This window comes from Pinus tabuliformis, chromosome 3_1, assembly GCF_031772625.1.
Source record: "Pinus tabuliformis cultivar Carrire ecotype Pingquan chromosome 3_1, CPIR1, whole genome shotgun sequence".
NCBI classification, from domain to species: Eukaryota; Viridiplantae; Streptophyta; class Pinopsida; order Pinales; family Pinaceae; genus Pinus; species Pinus tabuliformis.
In genome coordinates this window covers 259,421,006-259,444,325 of record NC_142301.1, presented here as the reverse complement: position 1 = coordinate 259,444,325, position 23,320 = coordinate 259,421,006, and the positions used below count along the sequence as shown (strand labels likewise).

The following is a 23,320-nucleotide window of genomic DNA, read 5'->3' as shown; positions in this document are numbered from 1 at the left end:
GCCTAGGACTGATGCAGTCAAGTAGGGGCTTACGCAGTTGGTTTGAGAGCCACGCAAAGGTCAACCGAGCTGACACTGGGATTGGGAGAAGTGCTGGAGAATTATTTCTCTCTGTGGGTAAGTTAGTTTGGCACCCTGTTGTACAGAAAAAATGCTGAATAATAAAATCCTCCCTTGCTGCACCAGTTTTCCCACATTGGGTTTTTCTGGGGACTGTTGTCCAAAATATCTATGTCAATGTGTTAATGCTTGTGCATATGTTTGTTTCTATATTACGGTGTGATATCTGCGACAATACTTAATTTTAATGTTTATTGAAGTAATTTCATAAATAACTGATTGTGGAATAAGTAGGAAAAATAAATCAGTTGCTGCAGTGATAGAATTTTCACAATTATGAAGTGTATAAATACAAGTGTGATGAATTGTTTTGATCATCACTTGGATTGGATCATTCTCTCTTCTGAGATTTTCGTTATTCTTTTTGGAGGACGAAATTGGATGAATGGACGAAATTTGATGTTTTGGATCTCTTCATTTTTGTCTTGGAGCTTCACTATTGGCATATAATGATGATTGAATATACTCTTTTTTACATGTAAGTACTCTTTTATGTTATTTTGTTACTTTCTTATGTCACATGCATGTAGCTGGGGATTTTTGCTATACTAGGCTGAATTTACTGCTTTTCTTATGCAAAATTGTGGAAATTTGTCTTTTTATAGCGTTGCATCATGTCATGGGCCATGTATGAATGAACGAATGTTCCTAGAGATATTTTGTCGAAATTGTATCTTGATAAGTCATCATATATTGCACACCGAAGTCTAAAGACCTTGAAGCAATTGTCCTATGCCTAATTACCATGCGAAATTATTCTAGAGGCCTCCTTGACTAAGTGAATTCATTCCAAGCATTGAAACATCTTTGACTTCGTTTCATGGGGCAATCAAACTGATAGGACAAACATGCAATCAGACAACTTTCATTAGAATGGCTCAGCACCTGCTGAGGTGGTCAACAGATAAACTGTAACAAGGGAAGCAATTTTATGAAAGTGTGCACAAATAATATGCCTCTAGTCTGTCAATTTTTTCATCGATATCAACCTGTAAACCTCTGATATTTGTGATGAAATCAAAAGTATGCGACTGATATCAATAACAATCCAATGCAAAAAATATCCTCGTACAACATGAGGGGTAACCCCGTCTAACGAGAAAAAAGTTTGAGCTAGAGGTGAGAGTAAAGGCAAGGAAAATCGTGAAGACTCAAAGAAGGGAAGGACAAGTTCAGGTAAAGGTAAATGTTTGAATTGTGGTAAACCTGGTCATTTTGAAAGTGTAAAAGAAAGAAATTTGATTTGTGAGAAAATTCAGTCAAATATCTATGTTGGAAACAAATATGACAGCCCTGGAAACAAATATGACCGTCCTGGTGAAGTTAAAGAGAATAAATGTTTGTACCTCAGAGTGCATCAATAGATTTGTGTGGTACATAGTCTCAGGTATCATGGTCACATGGCACATAACAAAGAACGCTTTGCTACATTGGATGACAGTAAATGTCAGGTGGTGATAGTTGCATTGGGAAATAAAAAGTGCTTATAGAAATCCTTCTTGGGAAAATTAAGAAGATACATGATGTATTGTATATGCCAGAATTGATAAAGAATATAGTTTCTGTATGCCAGATTATGAAGTAACACTTAAGGTAGAGTTTGACGAAGACTAGTGTCTCATGAGGAACAAAAAGAACCATCACAAGGTGTTGCTACAGGTATCAGTGATCTTTCTTAATACTAGGAACCTCAAGTGAGTGGACAAAATATGTACAACACCAATTTCATTGATAAATGATGAAGTTATCAAAGGTGATAACTTATCATAAGAACAGTCACATTTTTCTTCAAGAATATGTATCATATATGACAAACTATCAAAGTCATTGTAGAGGCATCCACTCCATTGTCAATGAATACATAATCTCCTTCCATATATTTTCTTGTCTGAACTTCTCCATCAAACATTGGTTTTGTATTTTCCTTGGATCCTACATGCATTGTCTGTCTATCATGTGGATGAATTTGTCTGAATGTACTTCCAAAAGAACTTGTTTCTGAAGTTCCTCTGTTTGTATTAATTTTTTTTTGCAAATTTCAGTAAATTTATAAACTTTGCTCAAAGTAAATAGTCTGTTTCAGAATTTTTAACTGATAAGCTCTATCCTTGACATGTCCATTGCACTGGCCTAACCTCAGTCAACATTCACGTACACTGAAAGGTATGATACATCATGCTTGTGTCCATTCTTTTGTAGTATTGAGAGTTATAGTTTATCTTATGCCTTCATGACATCTTTGAGGTAGCTTTTTCTAATTTCATACCTCGAATGTTGTGTTTTTGGCTATGACACTTCTGATGATATATTATTATAACATTTTCTTATGTATTTGGATGAATTGAAGGGATGTGGCACTTTATGCACTTGGTGTTGGTGCATGCGGGGCTGATGCTGTTGATGAGAAAGAATTGAAATATGTTTACCATCAAGATGGGCAATCCTGTATTCAGGTAACTTTTTTAATGCAAAAATATACTAGTTCCTAAAATTTTGAGATTTGATGTCTTCATTTACTTTTCTTCTTTCTCTTTCACTATCCTATCTGTTTTGACACCTACTTTCTGGGTTGGAGGCAACACATATACTTTTTGGCTTGGAGGCAACACATGTACACATGATTCCTAGAGATTTACCAGCAATTTTCAATGCATAGGTCTCTAGTCCTGTTTGGAATCTGGATCTGATTGCACAAGAGTTTGTTTATAACTCCTCTTGGTTTTTCCAAAGTGTTCCCACCTGAATCCACACCTGGGATATCGTGGAGAAACTCTTTAACTCCACTTGGTGTGGCCTTCGGGGCAAGTTTTGAGTTGAGTCGCTGTCACTCAAATCTCAACTCCTCTGTCTAGGTTAACTCCTAGCAAAGCCAAGGGAGTGGACCCTATAAAAATAACTAGGCTTGACTAATCTATTTTAAACAAGTAAAGTTCTAGGAGTTAATTACAATGACCAAGGTACATTCACTTTTCAATATGTAACCTGCATCAAATGAATTCAAAGCATATACATCAATTCCATGGGCAATATGACCTTAACCATTTACAAGTCGAAATATTGCAATAATAAATAGGATGAAGCGATTGTAGAGTAGTGTCAAATGTAAAGTACTTGCAAGGATAAATATTCCAAATAAAGGAAATGACTTTGAAAGTAAGCGCTTGGAAATAAGTATTGAAAAGATAATTGCCCAAAATGTAATTGCTTTGAAAATCACATGAAAGACAAAGTACTTGAAAATGAAATGCCTTGGAAATATAAATGATAAACTTTGGAAGCAAAGGCAAAAGATCAAGTACAAAATTGCTGAAGTAAAAATGTGATGTAATATGCTCTTGGTTCGTTTTAAATTAAATTAGATTGCCACTTAAGATTAAGTTAATTAGTTTCAAGATTGAAACAAGTTGCAATTCAACTTCTTTCCTAGGCTTTATCCTTGCCAGGGCCCTGATCTTAGAATAAGAAGACTTAGGGGAAGAAGGGTCCCTAATTAGACTATTTCAACCAGCAAGCTGGAGATAAATTGATGCTTGCAAAGTAAATATAACTATTGCAAGAAAATTGCTTTGTATGAGAATGAAATTCGCTAAATGCTTAATAAAATGAAAATGGAATTAGATACATGAAATAATGGAACTAGCTTGCATAAGAAATATTAGATGCATGAAGTAAAAATTAGCCAACTACTCAGATGTGATTATTCTATTCTATGTGGTTATGTCTTCTGGATGAACCATGGAGGATGGTTCGAAACGTCGATACATAAAACAATGCAATGCGATGAATCCAGAAGACATAACCACACAAAATGTAGATTGCAGAAACCTCAAATCTATTATATTCTATTCTACTTTAGTTTGACAAGAAAAGATAATCATTCAAGCACAACACAAGACACTTCCCCAAATAGGAAAGGTGGATGCTTAGGGAAAATTTTTCCCTAGATCCCAAGAAAAAAAGAACTTCTTTATTAAATCTCTTATAAGATGAGGGATGGAGAGAGAGACATTGCAATGAATCACTTTTTTTGGAAAAAGGGATTTTGAAAAGAGCTTACAATAAATTCCCTTGATGAATCAGGGGGCTTCCAAAAGTTACACATTAAGAACAATTTGAGAAGTTATAATGGGTCTGTTGTCGCCTAAGACGTACAAATGTGGGAAAAGTTTTCAACCCCACAAGGTATAGTCTTTAAGGCGCAACGCTCAAAGAAGGGGTTGTCACCTGATCCCAAATCTCTTTGTTTAAGCTCTCTCCTAGGTAAGCTATGGGGGGTAGTCCCTAAAGATGATTAGTAAAGGGACACTTGTTGAAGACAACAAGTTCTAGGAGATAAAGGGCAAGACAATGACCTCTTAAAGTAACTTGATTTAAGGATTAATTAGCAAGTATGAATATTATTGAGCAAATATTAAAAGATAGATTCAATTTAGCTCAATATGGCATTCAACAAGATATAAAGATGAGAGACCCGTGCCTTATAAACATTGCTCAAGTAAAGATATTATACTTGCAGATGAAAATAATATTTCAAGTTACAAAGATAGTAATGCTGCAAGACAAAGTTAGTACAAGAGATAGCACAAAATTGAAATATGAGCAGTAAGATATAACTTGCAAGGTAAATGAAACTTGTATTTTAAAGAGATGTTCACAAACGATAGGACAATATGAAGGATCAATGATCAAATAACAAGTACAAGAGCAATGAAATATTGCAAGTAATATGAAATTCTCAGAAATCAACTTGTAGAATGCAAAATGAGGTAATGTTAGATGAATGAATGCAAGGTTAGACAATGTGTGGTGCAAGTGATCTTGGTTGATTTTAATTATATGCCTAAACTATGGTGAAGCTTACCCTCAATTTCTCAATACTTGGTAAGGATTGGGGTGGTTTGCAAGAAGGATAGGCTGAGGCGGTGCTTAGTCCATCATTAATGATACCCACCTAGCCTTCTTGACAATCCACGTGCCTTCGTTCCCACAAGGATTTGGCCGCAAGAGAACTGCGAGGTCACATGTTTTAACCTTACTCCAAACTAAAATTTATCAAATTGAATGAAAGTTAAGGAAGTTGGTCCTAAAATTTCTATAAGCTTATGCCTTGAGGTAAATTTTAGAGATGCACATCTATATCTAATATGCAAATGTTAGTGCAATGCTTCAATGAGATATAATTCGAACACGATGCTTCAAAAGGTGAAATACTAATCTACTTATAATCAAGATTTTTGATAAGCACTTAGAACACAATATTATAATGAGATTATCTTATCACCTATGTTGCACGGGTTCACGAACCCAGGGGTGGGGTTCTCAAACCAGTGCTTCCTTTTTACTTCATTAGATGAACCTTTGGACAAAATATTAATTCAAAACTTAAGCTATGTTAAATGAAGGAAGGCTGCAAAAAGGAGAAGGAGATGGCCTCTTCATGATCTCTTCTTGAGGGAGAAATGTTGAAATTTTTAATTCTGACACGTTAGAAATCCCTACTGCATTATCTGGTTTATTTCTCCTACATGTTTATTCCATTAACAAGTTATTCATACATATAAATACTGAAATAAACAGAAATGCAACCTTAACTCATATACAGATCAACAACTGAAATACTGAGTCAAACACACAAGGGACACTGTTAGTTTTGGACAATTGTACCTTGAAAAACCCAATGCAGGAAAACTGGTGCAACTGTTCTAAGGGTTTTATTATTATGCAGATTTCTTGAGTACAACTAGGGTGCCGAATTGGCTCACCTAACAAAGATTGTTACACGACAGTAATACCTCTTCTCAGAGACAGATATTCAGCCCCTCAGCTCTAGTCTACCCCACGAAAATCCTTTGGGCGCTTCTCCTAGGCTCTGCGTCAGCCTTTCTAGCCTTAGCGTAGCTCCTGAACGGTTTACGTCAGCCTTTTGCCTCTCTGTGTCAGCTCTCTGGCCTTCTACGTCACCCACGCATGCCTCTCAGCCTCTGCGCAGTCTCTAGCTGCCTCTGCGTGGCTCCTGCTGCCTCTGTGTAGCTCTAGCTGCCTGTCCGTCAGCCTCTTCAGTCATTGCGTTGACCCTTAGGCACTATCTTTTCCTCTCTGCTATGTACTCACTGCCCCTCGTTGCAACAGATCACTTGTTTGGATTTTCTTAGCAAGCCCCACTCCAGAAAATCGAACTCACTGATCAATCATGGTGTATCTCCAACTGACCCTCAAGCCTCCTCTTATAATTTTCGTGTTGAATCTTCAACATCTGAGATTATGTCCCTAATCAATAGCTAAGATTAGATTTGGCTTGATCCATGTCATTTAGAACATTCTCACCTAGTTTTATATTAATACCCATTAATATTTTGATTTTCCTAAGTTTAGACTTAGGAACCTCATTAAAAATATTAATTATTTTAATATCTCTCCAACCGGATGGAATTTCAGGGATAAAGAAGATAGGACAATATCAAGGACCAATGATCAAATAACAAGTACAAGAGCAATGAAATATTGCAAGTAATATGAAATTCTCACAAATCAACTTGTATAATGCAAAATGAGGTAATGTTAGTTGAATGAATGCAAGGTTAGACAATTTGTGGTGCAAGTGATCTTGGTTGATTTTAATTATATGCCTAAACTATGGTGAAGCTTACCCTCAATTTCTCAAAACTTGGTAAGGACTGGGGTGGCTTGCAAGAAGGATAGGTTGAGGAGGTGCTTAGTCCATCATTAACAATAACCCACCTAGACTTATTGACAATCCATGTCTCTTCGTTCCTACACGGATTCGCCGCAAGAGAACTGCAAGGTCATGTGTTCTAACTTTACTCCAAACTCAAATTAATCAAATTGAATGAAAGTTAAGGAAGTTGGTCCTAAAATGTCTATCAACTAAGCTTAAGCTTATGCTTGGAGGTAAATTTTAGAGATGCACATCTAGATCTAATATGAAAATGAAATGCAAATGTTAGTGTAATAGTTCAATGAGATATAATTTGAACACGATGCTTCAAAAGGTGAAATACTAATATACTTATAATCAAGATTTATGATAAGCACTTAGAACACAAGATTATAATGAGATTAGCTTATCACTATGTTGCACGGGTTCACGAACCGAAGGGTGGGGTTCTCGAACCAGTGCTTCCTTTTCACTTCATTAGATGAACCTTTGCACAAAATATTAATTCAAAACTTAAGCTATGTCAAATGAAGGAAGGCTGCAAAAAGGACAAGGAGATGGCCTCTTCATGATCTCGTCCTGAGGGAGAAAGAGCCTCAAAAATTTAGATTTCAAGCCCCAAAAAGACGTAGAAGCTCCTTTAATGAAAAAGCTTGAAACCTTCTCTGCAAGATAACAAATTAACATAAAACTTTGCACCAGAGAAGAGGAAATCTGTCGGCCCATAGAGAAAATATCTTTGCGAAAAATTTAAATCTAAGATTTGAGCCTGTTCACTTGCCCCCTATCACACACACCTAAGTTAGTGAGAAAAACCCTTAATGCCACAAGGTGTGGTTGGTGGCAAATTAAAGAGATGGGGGCTGTCACCTATTCCCAACTCTCTCCATTTAAGCTCTCTCCTAGGTTAGCTAAGGGGGGTGGTCCCTAAAGGAAAACTAAGTTAGAAGGTTTCTAGGAGATGTTAGAGTGAAATGGATTACTTTTAAAAATTATGAGCAAATATGATGTGAGCAATATGAAATAAAATGAACTTCAATAACCATCAACACATCAGATAATGATAAGCATATATAAACCAATGCCTTTAAATATTGCATTTGGACTAATAGCACTTGTTCAAAATAAAATGAATGTGCTTCAAATTGAAACACTAACAATCTCGTCAATCAAACAAAATATGTTAGCAAGATATGATACCAATGCAAGATATAAAATATGCTTTCAAGAAATGCTTTTAAAATATATGATCATTCAAAGCATGCAAGGAAGCAAATATGGAAATGTCTTGCAAAAGGAAACAAGTTAGAACTTGCAAAAATAAATAAAAAGATATTTGCCCAAATAAAATATTCAATTCAAAACACATTTATCAATAACAAGTGCATAGATAATTTGCAAGTAAAATAGTAAATTATATTAACATGAAATGCACCTAAACTAAAGTTTGATGCAATTATCTTGGTTACTTTTAATCTAAATGCCTATTCTAGATGTGACCTTTCTTTTGACTATTTTGAAACAAGTCTCGTATGTGAGTTGTGGAAGGGGTCCAAGAGAAAGACAACAATGATTATATTAACGATACCTTTCTTGGATTACCCAACATACCCAATGCCTCTACGCTGTGGACACTGTGGCTCTGACGACTGCAAGGTCACGTGTTAACCACAAAAGAGGGTTTATGTCCCTCAAGTTTATGGAATAAAGGGGTCCCTAAAAATGTCTTTCAACCAAGCTTATGCTTGGAAGTAAATTAAATTAAGATGCAACTATGCTAAAATGCCGAATATGATATGTAAGTAAGTTTTCCAAATAAAGATTTGCAATGCTTTCAATATAATGGAAATAGTGCTCAAAGTAAATTGCAAAATGTAAACTCAATTGGAAAAGGAAATTAGCTTGCACATGAATTAAGTAAGATTACTAAATGCTTTGCTTTGAGTAAATGGAAATATTTCCAAAGAAAGATAACTTGGATATTTGCTCAAGATAATGCAAGATACATAAGCTTCATGAACATATAATTTGTAAGTTGCTAAAAATAATGGCTTTGACAAAGGATAAACCAATAACCAACTAAAACAATGAAGCTTGAAATTTATATGATTGCAAAATGAGCAAATAACATAAATGAACATGTAAATAATGAGTCTATTGTGAGACCAACATGAAGCAAATTGTTAGAGTAATTAAATTGACTTTGCTACTTGAAATGAGATGCCTTGCATTCCAAAAGTAAGATTTAGAATAGTGCTTGAAAGCTAAACTTGAAATGGAAAAGCGTGGAAATAAGTAACGAAAGCAAATTTAGAAAATTAAATTGTGAAAGTGATGTGTTAATTTTAAGGCATGCAAGATGAAAAAAACTAATAAAACTAGCTCAAAATCAAGCCACCCACATGTTCCTCCTTTTGCAAAAAGAGAAAATGATGCCTTGGGTGAAAACCCAAGCTCCCACATGAAAAACAAACTTTTATTAGATGTTACAAAATGAAGAACCTTCAAGAGGTCTCAATTAAATCTTCAAGAGGAGTTTTTACTATTCAATAATGTTTTTTAGGCTCTAGATCTCCTTTTTGAAAGTCAAATTCAAAAAATGAAGGAAGTACAATGAGAAAATCTCTCAAGATTGAAGAAGTTAAGTGTCTCTTGATGCCCCAAGGCTGGGCCTCCAAAGGTGAATACAATGTTGCTCAAAACAAGCAGCCAATCCTCCTCAAAAAAGCCCATGGCCTTGCCAAATAGCAACTCTCCTCTTTATCCATGGCCTCTTCAAAAAATTCGACTTTGAAAGGGGTTGAGAGGTCTTACAAGAAAAATGTTAAGAGTTTGTGTGATCTTTCTTTGATGCCTTTTGTTGTCGCACAAAGTGTCTAGGCACCGTGATAATGCTCAGAGTAAGGGCTGTCACTCTAATCTTTACTAACTCCGTTTAGACTCTCTCCTAGACAAGTCAAAGGGGGTAGTCCCTAAGGTGAATGAATGAGAATAGCCTGTGAAACACAGGCTCTAGGAGACTTAAAGATGGACAACTTGATGAATTTAGAACAAGTCTTGGTCAACTACGATGGATAGATTAAACAATTAATACAAATACGATGCAATCACAAAAAATAAATGGTTTTAGACCAGTGCCTATGTATTCCATTAACCATAGACTAAACAAAAACAAGTTATCCATAACAATTTATAAATGTGGCAAAGCGACGATCATGAACAATTAAATGTCAACGTCCAAACCTTTATCATGCAAGAGTTTCTAGCAATTAAATTTCAGATCTTAGAAGAATTTATCTTTGTCCTATAGTCAATGTGATTTTAAAACATTAATCGCACTTGACAATAGAGAAATCACTACCACAAAAAATGAAAATTTTACACATAACACCAAAGACACCAAGGAACTTTAAATTTGAATGTTAATTATCCCTTAAGTAAATGCTAAGCTTATGAAGCAACGTGTAATGTGGTAAATGAATTTTTTAATGTGACTAAAAAATCAAATCAAAAGACTTTAATCAATTTGAAATTTTTTTATGGGCCATAGGCCACACAAAAAATTAAATTTTTTCAAATATTAAAGCTTAAGCTCTGCTTTTGATTTATTTCATTAGTAATCAAAGTCACCAAACAAATTTAGTTTATTTTAGATTTTTAAATGTTTTTTAAATTTTTTAGATTTTTAATTAAAAAAAAAAACAAAATCAAAATAAAATATAGAAGTTGAAAAAGAAATCAATACATAAAATCAAAGTCATGAATTAAAATTGAAAAATTAAAACAAAAAAAAACAAAATCAAAACAAAAAAAGAAATGAGAACGATCGAAACCAAAGTTAAAAATCAACGTAAAAAAGATATATATATATATATATATATATATAAACAAACAAAACAAAACAAAAGACGAATAAAATGAAATCTAATTTTACATAAAAAGAACCTAACCCTAATACATGTAAAACAAAAAACAAAAGAAAAAACGAAATTGAATGTGAGAATTTTTGCAGGCTCGACGATGGCGTATGGAGAGGTGACTACGAAGAGTTTGAGGAATGTGGGGTCGAGAGAGCACGCGACAGGAGGAAATCAAGTGAGGGGATTGAGGGAGAGGCGTAAGGAACAAGCAGTAGCAACGATGAGGGAAAGGAGAATGCAGGTAGTGAGGATGCAGAGGAAGAAAGTCGACGGACGAGGGAGGAAGGAGCTGCGGGCAAGGGATGAGTTTGGGCCGCGCAGAGAATAGGGGTTAGCTTGGACGTGGATATGACAGGTTGATGGGCGAGTTTTCTTGTAGGTTGAAGCTTGGATGGCAGCAGAGGGTAGCGAGGGGCTTCGTTGGCAGCATTTGATAACGAAGGAATGAGGGATGGAAAGAATGCAGGGAAAGGACGTGGGTAGTAGCGAGGGGCTTCGTTGGTAGCGTTTGACAACGAAGGAATGAGGGATGGAAAGAACACAGGGAAAGGACGCGAGTAGCAGGGGTATGCCAGCGTTTGACAACGAAGGAATGAGGGATGGAAAGAACACAGGGAAAGGATGCGGGTAGCAGGGGTATGGCAGCGTTTAGCTGCGTGTAAGCTGGCAAAGACAACAAAAATGGCAGCAGAGAGGAGGGTAAAAAAAATTCGAATTTTTCGAAAGAAAGGAAAAAACCGTAGCAAAACATGATAGCCAAAAAACTTCAAGATATACCCAGAAATGTATATTTTTTAAATGATATATTCCTGCTTCAGATTTCCTTTCACAAAACTTATGAAATCTTTAGAAAATTTGAAACCCTTTAGACTATAAAATCTTTTGAACAATTATCCTTGCAAAATGGTATTGAGGCCAGATCTTACCCTCCAAGGCCTAGATCTAGCTTCAAATTAAACTTATCTTTCAGATCTGCACACTGTACCTGCAAAAACAAAAACAAAAACACCCAGAACCCAAATATACAAAAATAAATAAAAGCCAGAAACCCAAGCTAGAAAACCAAGAAACATTAAAGATCTATGCACAAAAATGGTAGATCTATCAGATATGAGGAGTATGAGTCCAACTTCGCTCCCAGATCTGAGAATCTAAAACTCTCAACAATCATATCTATCAATTTTCCACACAAAAAATTAATTTTTTTAATTTTAAAGGAGGTGCTAACTCGAAACCTTTCGTGTATCATTAGTAAAATCTTATGATAATCCTGGAGCTAATTTCTGTTAAAATTGGACAACTAGGTCCAAACTCCATGTTCTGATGCTCAGATTAAGAGGCTAATATTTTTGTTGGATTCCTCTTTCTGAGAGGTGTAAAATCCATATAAAAATAGTCTTAATCCGATGAGCAGAACTTATATTTTGAATTTATTATTCTTAATATATTATATGTGCAAGGTCAGCCAGTTTTGTAATGTAGGCTCACATGCCCAACAGATGTGTCACACACCCTCATTGATGGATATATATATACAGGAAAAGTTGGAGAGAATTTGAACACAACACAACTCTCATCTTCCTCTCTCATCCTTAAAGTACGAGCTACCTGGAGGGTTGTTGTGACACATGCTGGGCTGGCTGACCAAAGGAGACTTTGCTGGTTGAAGCATCCTGTTGACCGCCGAAACGAACACATACATTTTTCTTGTTTCTGATTTGTCTTCTGTAAGATCTGCTTATATGTTCTATCTGCATTTTGCTTATCTACTTGTATGATTGCTGTGAGAAAAGTGAAATTGCTCTTAGCATAGAACATCTACAAAACTTTACATGGTATCAGAGCTGAGGTGAAGACAAACTCTATCTATAGCAATCATCATCGAAGAAAATGGAGTCTCTCGGGTTAGCTGCGCAGTTCTAATGCGCATGGTTCAGGCGCATCAGAAGATAAGGTGCAGGCGTTAATTCATGTCGGTTGAATTAACGGCGAGAGAGAGAATATTGGTGAACAGAATTCGGACAGCTGTTGTATATATAATTACGTAGGGTTTTAAAGGCATGGTAAAACAGCGCAGAGGTTTATAGCAGGCTGTCGGATTTGTTATATCGGTGGATAGCTGCTGGACTGTCACGTGGACAGGATAGAAGACTGTTACGTGGACAGAAGTGCATATGATTACGCGGGTTTATATATATATATATACGCTGATGCGTTTGGAGCAAACAGCAAAGGAGATTGCGCAGGGTTGCTGAGATAACGCGTGAACAGGGTTATATATATATACGCAGGTTTATATATACATTGATGCGGTTGGAGCAAACTGTCAAAGTGTTGTATCGGTGGTCTGTTTACAAACTGTTGGCAAATAATGTTCAGACAGCTGGACGTGTAACGCACAGGTTTATAGAAGGCGTGGATCGTTTGAATAAACAGCGTGGAGGTTTACATGTATGCAGGAGTTGTCAGAACAATTATATTGGGCTAGCGGTTGGGTAAAAGACTGTCACATGGTTGAAGCAACACGTGGACAGAAATCTACAGCGCAGAGGTAGTGGGCTGTCGGGTTGATGTTTCGGTTGGGTGATTAAACCGAAGGTTGATCCCGTGAGTCAGGTATAGCAGGTCTACCGGTGGGTAGACACGTGGACAAGGATCTACGACAATTACAGGTCCGTTGATAGACTGCCACGCGGACAGAGATTTGCAGTATAACGCAGGTCTGTGAATAGACTATCACGTGGGCAGAAGATTACAGCGCTATACAGGTATGGCCATTCTACGTGAAGTTTGGATACATATACATGATATATATACATATATATATATACGCCATACAAGTGTGACAATTATAGCCGCAGTTGAGGAATAATGAATCCGCAAGAAATGAAGGAGTCGCAGTAGGGTTTGACTGCACTTTGTTTCGGTTTTAGATACAGTTATGATCTCGGCTGTATGGAGCAGTAATGACTTCGATGAGGACACAACAGTGAGGCAAGTTCTGCGCTAAATACGTTCTCAAATTGCAGGTGCAAATCTCGGATAGATGGACCAGAGAAGATCTCAGATGAGGATGCAGTTTTGGCATGAAGTCTGGGCTAATCATATTCACGGCCTAATAGAGATCACAGTGATCCTGAAGATACTGTCTCAGTCTCGGCATATAATCTCGTTGAAGAGAATTTCAATAATGACTGTGTCTACTGCAATCTAAGCAGTGACAATCAAATCAAGAGCTACAGTCTCGGTATACTCAAACGGAGCAGTGACGGATCAACTCTCTCGGATCAACGAAGGTCATCTTGAATATTATCTCTATTTCATATATATTACTGTCTCAGCATAACCAGATTAATGAAGTATGTTTAGGTGATGACATTGATTCTCGACATCCCTGAAAAAGGAGATATATCATATCAATAGTCTCCATTGTATTCGGATCTAGTGATCTCGACATGAATATGATCTCAGAAGCAGTCACAATGACAAGGGTCACAAGAAGTAGTAACATGATTATTACAGTTTAAGTATAATGAAAGAAGCAGTACAGTGAAGTGTTGTCGTGGTCTTTATGGTGCAGAGATCCTAAGGGCAACCATTCTCAACAATAATACCATCCCTAACTTTGATGAGCTTCTGTCTAGATGTATGCAAGAAGAAACAAGGATGAAGGAATTTGATAATGAAAGAAATGCTGCCTATGTTGCTCATTCCCGAAAGAAGAACTCTGGTGGTTCCAAGGAAAGAGGAAGGCTCACTTTGAAGGAAACCATCCACCTTCTAAAAGGACCAGAAATACCAGGTATGAGGAGTCTAATGTTGTTGATAAAAGAAATGAGTATATTCTAATATTTGCTCTCTCAGCTGCATCTCCGCCCGACACTATGGATGTCTGGCTAATCGATAGTGGTGCCTCAAGACACATCACCGGATTCAAGGAAGCACTTTCTGACATGGTTGAAAGGGATACTAATCTAGAAATTATCCTTGGGGATAATGCCACTTATCCTGTGAAAGGGATCGGGACTGTGACTCTCCACTTGTCTCAAGGACAAGTCCTCCATCTACAAGATGTACTCTATGTACCCAAATTGAAGAAGAACCTTGTGTCTGTATCTGCCATGGAAGACAAAGGATTCAATGTAACTTTCTCTGATGGAAAGGTACTCATGTGGAAGAAGAGCTTCAAGGAAGCTATCTCAATTGGTTTTAGAGTTGGTACACTCTACCAGGTTGGAGGGAGTCCGTTGGGAGCTATGACTTGTGATACTATCCGTCAAACCGAACTATGGCACCGAAGATTTGGACACCTTCATTACAAGGCTCTTCCCGAAGCAAGGAAGGTGGTGACAGGGATGCCTGATTTTGGAAATAATCATAAAGGTGTATGTAAGGGCTGTGCTGAAGGAAAACATACAAGGGGACCTTTCCCCTCAAGTGTCACAAAGACATCTGAGATATTGCAACTGGTCCATTCTGATCTTTCCGGTATGTTGCCTGTAACATCCCTGGGGGGATGTTCTTACTATATGACATTTACTGATGACTTCTCTCGCAAAACCTGGATATACCTCTTGAAGAAGAAGGATGAGGCTTTCATGTGGTTCCGTACCTTCAAAGCCTTGGTGGAAAATATGACCGGAAAGAAGATCAAGATTTTGAGGACTGACAATGGCACTGAATATGAGTCAAATGAGTTCAAAGACTTTTGCAGAGAAGCTGGCATTAAAGAGGGAGACTACCACTGCATATACTCTTGAGCAGAATGGTGTTGCTGAACGCAAGAATAGGACTATTGTGGAAGCTGCCCGTGCCATGCTATGTGACCAGGGTCTTCCAAAGTTTCTGTGGGGAGAAGCTGCAAATATTGCTGTGTACATTCAAAACCGATGCCCTCATTCCGCTTTGGACTCCAAAACTCCCGAAGAGGTTTTCTCTGGTAAGAAACCTGATGTCTCACATTTTAGAATTTTTGGATGTCCTGTCTATTTTCATGTGCTGAAAGAAAAGAGAAGTAAGCTGGATGCTACTGGGAAGAAAGGAATGTTTGTGGGCTACAGTGAGACTTCTAAGGCATATAGAGTCTATGTACCTGGTCAAAGGGAAGTAGAGATAAGCCATGATGTCACTTTTGACGAAGATGCTTCCCTGAAGAAAGTAGTAGATCTTCCTAGATCTGAAGGAAAGCCTCTCATTCTAGTGCTGTATGTGGACGACCTCTTCCTGACAGGTGATGACCCTCTCATTCATCAATGTAAGAGGGAGCTTGTTGCTGAGTTCGAGATGAAAGACCTAGGACTGATGCACTATTTCCTAGGCCTGGAGGTCTGGCAGAGACCTGGAGAGATTTTCCTTTCTCAAGGAAAGTATATTGTGAAGCTTCTGGAAAGATTTGGGATGGTGGACTGTAAGTCCGTGTCGACACCAATGGAACTCAACTTTAAGAAGTTGAGTGGCAGCGCTGCAGGGCCTATCTTGACCAATCCTACTGAGTATCGTCAACTCATAGGAGCTTTGATGTTCTTAGTGAACACCCGTCCGGACATATGTTTTGCAGTGAATACTTTGAGTCAACAGATGGTTGAGCCTCATCATTTTCACTGGGTTGGTGCCAAGAATCTTTTGAGATATCTTCGGGGCACGATAAACCATGGGCTGAGATACACTGCCGGGAGTGTGATACTCCGGGGATATACTGATGCCGATTGGGCTGGCAGTGTGGTGGATCGTAAGAGCACATCTGGATGCTGTTTCAATCTTGGTTCTGCTTCGATCTCATGGATGAGCAGGAAGCAGAAGTCGGTGGCTTTGAGCACCACGGAGGCCGAATACATTGCTGCTAGTATGGCCTGTTGTGAAGCAGTTTGGTTGAGGAAGCTCTTTAGTGAGCTGTTCCAACATGTGCTAGATACCACTGTAATACTCTGTGATAATCAGAGTGGGATTCGTATGACTGAGAATCCTGTGTTCCACGACCGATCCAAGCATATTGATATCAGGTACCACTTTATCCGGGATATGGTACAGCGAGGCGCCGTAAGGCTCGATCATATAGGAACTGATGAGCAGGTTGCGGATATTCTCACTAAGCCCCTGGGGAAGGTCAAGTTCCTAACCTTCCGTGAGAGTCTTGGTGTCGTGGAAAGACCCTATGATGTGGGTCCTGTTGGACGATGAGCTCTGGGAGCTCTGGGGGGCTTTGGGGATAGCTTCTCGGAGCTATAAGCACTCATAATGCTTCTGCCCCACCCTTGTGATTATTGAGCTGGTTCGCCACTCATTTAATCTGTGCCCCGTATGCATCCTACCCATTGAGTTCAGGGCTCATGGGAAGTACCTCTCATTTGGCAATGAGGTGTGGAAAAGCTAGAGACTATTAGCAAAGACTGATGGACGCATCAGAGATTGCCGTACTCTCTATCTAGGATGGCATGGTCCAACCACTTGATTTGGGATCAAGATTTGTGAGGTCTGGGACCTCTGGACTGATTATGTCAGTCGGGGAATGATGTCTTTGTGACTGACCCACTTCTGTTCTGAAATAAAGAAGCTAGCAAAGCAAGTTTCGGCGGGATGACTCACGATGTTAATTGCACTAATAGATGGAGTTCTCCCTAGTTGAGAGGGAGTGTTAAAATTGGACAACTAGGTCCAAACTCCATGTTCTGATGCTCAGATTAAGAGGCTAATATTTTTGTTGGATTCCTCTTTCTGAGAGGTGTAAAATCCATATAAAAATAGTCTTAATCCGATGAGCAGAACTTATATTTTGAATTTATTATTCTTAATATATTATATGTGCAAGGTCAGCCAGTTTTGTAATGTAGGCTCACATGCCCAACAGATGTGTCACACACCCTCATTGACGGATATATATATACAGGAAAAGTTGGAGAGAATTTGAACACAACACAACTCTCATCTTCCTCTCTCATCCTTAAAGTACGAGCTACCTGGAGGGTTGTTGTGACACATGCTGGGCTGGCTGACCAAAGGAGACTTTGCTGGTTGAAGCATCCTGTTGACTGCCGAAACGAACACATACATTTTTCTTGTTTCTGATTTGTCTTCTGTAAGATCTGCTTATATGTTCTATCTGCATTTTGCTTATCTACTTGTATGATTGCTGTGAGAAAAGTGAAATTGCTCTTAGCATAGAACATCTACAAAACTTTACAATTTCGCTGGGCTCTTCTGGGAACACAGATTGGGAGTTGACTGGTCCAACTGAAAACTTCCCATAATGCCTGAGAATCTAAAATCAAGATTTCCTTGCAAAAATCGATCCAACCATTAAAAATAGAGCAAGAAAATAATAATAAAACTCAGATAAATAGAGATACCTGCTATTACGTTCAAAAGTTAGATTATTATTCAAACCTTAGCAACTGAACAAGATACCTATACTCAAATCACTGCTTAGAAGCTATCATCAATGGATTTAGAAAAAATTATGCATGAAAACAACACATCTTACAGTATTCCCATGAAGAGTAACACCAACAGAACTTAACCCCAAAGTTTTTCTTTATTATCCAGAAAAAGATTACACAAGAGCTTCTTGCTAAGCACACGACTCAAAGGTCGGATGAATCGATTGCCAAATGACTTCTTATTTAAAGATAAATAATACAACAGCGAGTTCGAATGATCCTCGTCAACGCAATCTCGACTGTTGATGAAGATTATTATTTTTTTAATCTCATATGTCGAATTATTTAAATATTTGGAGAAATTTGAAATTTTTAATTAAATGAATTTTAATTAACTCAAACAATTTTTTAAAATTTGGCAAAATAATTAATTTACCTTAGTCCCGGGACCTTTTAAAATTTAATTTTTTAGGACTGACGATTTTGCTTTCGGAGAATTTAAATTTACCTATGACCTATAATTAACTAAATTTCTGGCTTAGGATTTTAATTAATTTTTTAGCCAGAAAATTTAATTAATTAACCTATGAGGGGATAAATTATTTTTCCAACCCTCAAGACACTTTACATCATGATTTTCAAGACTATTCATTTCTGCGACACAAATATAATCCAGCGGACCAAGCAATTTGTAATAAAATAACCTAACCAAATAGTTATGATTATTCCCAAATCACTTTTACATAGACTCGATATAGAACACTAAGATTCGCTTAAGATCATAGCGACAAAATCCATTCCAGCTTTGGGGTAAAACTGGAGGAAAACTCTGTCAACCATTCGAAAATGGATCGGTGAGACAAAAAACCTCTAGAAAAGAGATTGTCACTAGAAAGGTAGGTTTACCTAGGTCATTACATGACACGGGTCTGCTGAGATTATTTACATTATACACATGCAAAATGGGTTTACATAACATATTGGAAGTGAGGTTGATGATGATAGTTGTACGACACGAATACATTGATCCGGCGCTATCCCTTTTGCAAAAAAATGGGTGTACTACTATGGGTCGTTGATACGTATTGGTTAACACTTTTATTACCAACACTCTACCTATGGGCTGCAAGATCAAAAAAAAAATTATTGTAGAGAGAATATGAAAACAATTAAATAATATATAAATAATATACAAAAAACCAAATGAAGTGATGGGATTGAACCCCATCATTTGGTTTAGCTTGGAAAAGCTCTAAAATAGCTAATATGAATCAATGAAACACTATTTAAAATATTTAAATTTTTTAAATAATTGCTTGTATATAAACTATGCCCAAACGAATCCTTGCAACACACTTTTCATAAGATAAACTAAGTGAATCCAAATAACAAATGAGAATTCCTTTGAAGGTGCTCCAAGAGTGGCTTGGTCTTCTAAAGACTTCTCCTCACGTTTGATTTAACAAAATATCTTATACAATACTCAAATCAAACATTAGTCCATATAGATTTAGATAAACAAACAATAAATTGAAATTTCTAGAAATTTATTTGAAAATAAACTAGAACTTTAAATATCTAGAGTCTACTTTCAAATCAAATGCTAACACATGATAACTTTTCACTAGCAAGTTTACAAGAATATATGAAATAAAATGATTGAAAGCATAACGAATACTATACCAATAGTTCACAATGCACCATGCTCCAAAGGAAGAACACCCATGAATGGATCGTCAAAGTCTTTTTATTGATATTCTTGAAAAGTGTACAAAGTAGTAGCACTTTTACAAACACAATAGCTAGTAAACAATGGATTCATAAGTGAGAGCATAAAACTCTTATTATATAGAAGCTTGAGAGCCTATCCCAAGGCAAATGGTGAGAATCCCAAAGCAAATGGGTGACAATCCCAAAGCACCTTCATGCAAATTCAAATTTCCCAAGTGGCGTCAAGAATCCCTCGAGCAAAATCGAATTCTATGATGAAATGACAAGTGTATATGGATGGGAACCAATGTGGGGACAATTTCCCACAAAAATCTCCACCAAATATTCTCCAAAATCTTTCCAAATGTGCATTAACTTCTCAATTTGAATTTTCAAGTAAGTAGCTTCCTCATTTAATGCCATAAATTCGATTTCTTTGAGTGGGCCATGTATTTATGACGCAAGGTGCCAAATCATCATCCACTTGTCCTTTGACTCATTCCTTTGACTTGAGATAATTTCCAAGTCATTTCCATGTCATTTTGTAACATGGAACTATTGATTTTCTCCATATATTTAATTGTTGCGCTAATTTATTGCCACATTTTCCACAAAATTTAGGAAAAGTGGGTTTTGAGGGTTTAGAACTTATTTTTTACCCCTCAAAGTGTGTCATAGTAGCAAGTTGAGGGTGAGAGGTGTGATTTTGAGCACACATACCCCATACCACTTCTCTAGACATCACTTATTACAATTTATTTTCAGAATTTATTCAAATTTCTACCCTACAGGAAATTAAAAAGTTTAAAAAATGACCCCTAGACCTAACCAAATTCAATGAAATTTTACGAAAAATCTAGTATGGTAATATACAATGGCTCTAGAAACTAGGACTCACGCAAGGCCTCGCCTTCAAGCCTTATTTTAGCTTTGGGGTTACGTTTGGAGGAAAAAATGCAATTAATTATTAAGTCCTCGTAAGGATATGATACTTAACCAAGTGAAAAAAAATCTTTGAGAGTAAGCTCACTTGATGACAAGGTCCCAAGTTACTTAGCCCTGTTACATGACTCAAACTCATCATACTAACATCACTTTACATCATCACTGTAGGGCTTGTGGAATTTGGGTACAATAGAAGAAGATAAGAAGAAGTAGAGTTGAAAAACTCTGATGATATGAGGATTTCTCATGGTAGCAACCTTTGGTACATCTTTGGTCATGGAGTCTTCAAAAAATCTTCAGGTGCCACTCCAGTGGTCAACAGAGCCTTGGATGATGCCTTCACCAGATCGATGTGTAAAAACCTTAAAAAAATGTCAAAATTTTATGATCAAAACCCTCACTTGGAAAAGAGGGTACTCTTTGAAAATGCCTGCGGCTTAGTGGAAAATATGCCCCAAATGCTTGTGTCCAGGCAAGAGAGATGCTTGAAAATTGAAGTTAAAATTTACCAAGTTTTAAAAATAATTTCTTGAAATTTTAAGGGCTAAATCTTCAAGAAAAAATTGTGTTTTTTATGTATAATATGTCCAGGGTTGGAAAGCCTTTCGCACTAGATAAAATGATAGCCTCCTTATATGGTTTCAAGAGGAAAAACCCTCAAAAGCTTGCAACTTCAAAAAAAATGTAATTAAAATGTAAGCCTCCAAATTCAATGTTAAAACCTTGCATTTTTTTTTCATTTCTCTCCTTGTAAAACGTCAAGGGTTCAACAACCTTCGCACCAGAGGAATATAGAGGCCTATGTAGGCTCTTAGATAAGTGTTTTTTTACTAGATTGATATTGAAAATGACCTGCAACAAACTTGTTAGAAATTTATTAGTTTAAACCCTTAAGGAAATCTCGGCCCTGAAGAAGGATAACCCTCCTTTATGCACTTGGCTTAGAGAAATTATGCTAAAAAATGATATTTGCGGCCTCCTTCAAGATCTGAAAAATTCAAATTAAAACCCCAAGCAAGCCTCTTACCTGTCGATCTCAAAGGAAAATTTTGTAGAATTTTTTTATAAAATTTTATTAATTGAAACCCTTATGAAATTTTTTGATTTAGATGCAAGAACGAGCCTGCTTTTTCTCTCGGCTTTGAGGAGAAAGACTCAAAAAATGATAGACAACTTGCAAAAGATTTATCGTGCTAGAGACCTAGGCAGTCTAGAAGAGGAGGAGGTTTTGACTTAAAAAAAAATGATTTTTCTTTTGCCCTTCAAACCTTCCTCCTGCAAAACAATATTATCAAGAAAACCAAATCTAAATCCCTGCCTTAACTTCAGATCTACAAGGAAATTAAGATAAAATTTTAAAAAATATATACAAGAACAAAGTTAGATACAAATGGGTTAGATTATATGTACAAAATTTATAGATCTATAAGCCCAAAGAGTATGAGTACAACTCCACTCTTAGGTTTTAAAATACAAGCTCTAAATACCTAGATCGATTCAATAAAAGCACAATAATTGAGAAAAGTCGAGAAGAAGTAATTATATGACAAGCCAATGCCAATAAACCCTTGCAACAAAAATAATCTCAAATGATATGCCTTTATAAAATTATATTGTGGGTTCTTCCACTTCTATGCTCAAGAGTGCATCACAATCGAATGTAGTGTGCATCACAAGTTGTCCAAACTATGGTGGCGTTTCTATCCGTAAAAAGTCTGTTTGCATAGAAGGGTGTTGATTTTGGGTAGCATCGGATGTGCTCTAGCTCTGAAATTTGGTAGAGGAGCTAGAACACATAGGATCTCCAGAACCCAGAAATTGTTTGGAGAAATTCCACCTGGATGAGGAGTTATTAAAATAATTAATATTTTTAATGGGTTCTTAAGTCTAAACTTAGAAAAATAAAAATATTAATGTTTACTAATAACAATATGGGTGAGAAGGTTCTAAGTGACGAGGATCAAGCCTGTTTTAATCTTAGCCATTGGTTAGAGATTAGATCACGGTCATTGATTCATCAATAGGAAAAGTATAAGAGGAGGCTTAAGGGTCAGTTGGAGATGCACCGAATTGATCAGAGTTCGATTTTCTAGGGTGAGGTTTGCCGAGGGAATTGAGCAAGTGATCAATTGCAGTGAGGGGTAGTTCGACAAGGGATTTTTATCTGAGGCCAACGAATACATAGTAGAGAGACAGCGCAGTGCCCAGAGAGACAGCGTAGGCCCTAAAAGGGTTGACACAGAGGCCGAAGAGCTGATGCAGAGGACACAGAAGGCTAACGCAGAAGCTGTAGAGGTTGACGCTAGGAAGATTCTATGGGGCAGACTGGGAGCAGATCAATAGATTCTGAGTCGGGAGAGGGTGACACACTCCTGGAGGAGCGACGCAGTTCTAGAGCAGTTCTTGGAGCAGCTTTCGCTGTCTAGCATAGGGAACAACTGGAGTCGCTGTGGGGTTTGATCATCCATTTGTTGATTTGCCGGAATATCTGTCTCTGGATAGAGGTACTATTGTGAAGGATATGCTCTATTGGGTGAGCCATTTCTGGCACCCTAGTTGTATTCATGAAATCTGCT

At 37.1% G+C, this 23,320-nt stretch overlaps 1 protein-coding gene across 1 annotated transcript in view; it reads left to right on the top strand.

Moving 5' to 3' along the window:
* The window catches only part of ECH2 (enoyl-CoA hydratase 2), a 355,360-nt gene that overhangs the window by 165,914 nt on the left and 166,126 nt on the right, over positions 1 to 23,320 (top strand). The window contains exons 3-4 of the mRNA XM_089411132.1: positions 2,261 to 2,283; positions 2,468 to 2,573. Coding sequence (XP_089267258.1) covers positions 2,261 to 2,283; positions 2,468 to 2,573 — 129 coding nt within the window. The remainder of the gene's footprint in view (positions 1 to 2,260; positions 2,284 to 2,467; positions 2,574 to 23,320) is intronic.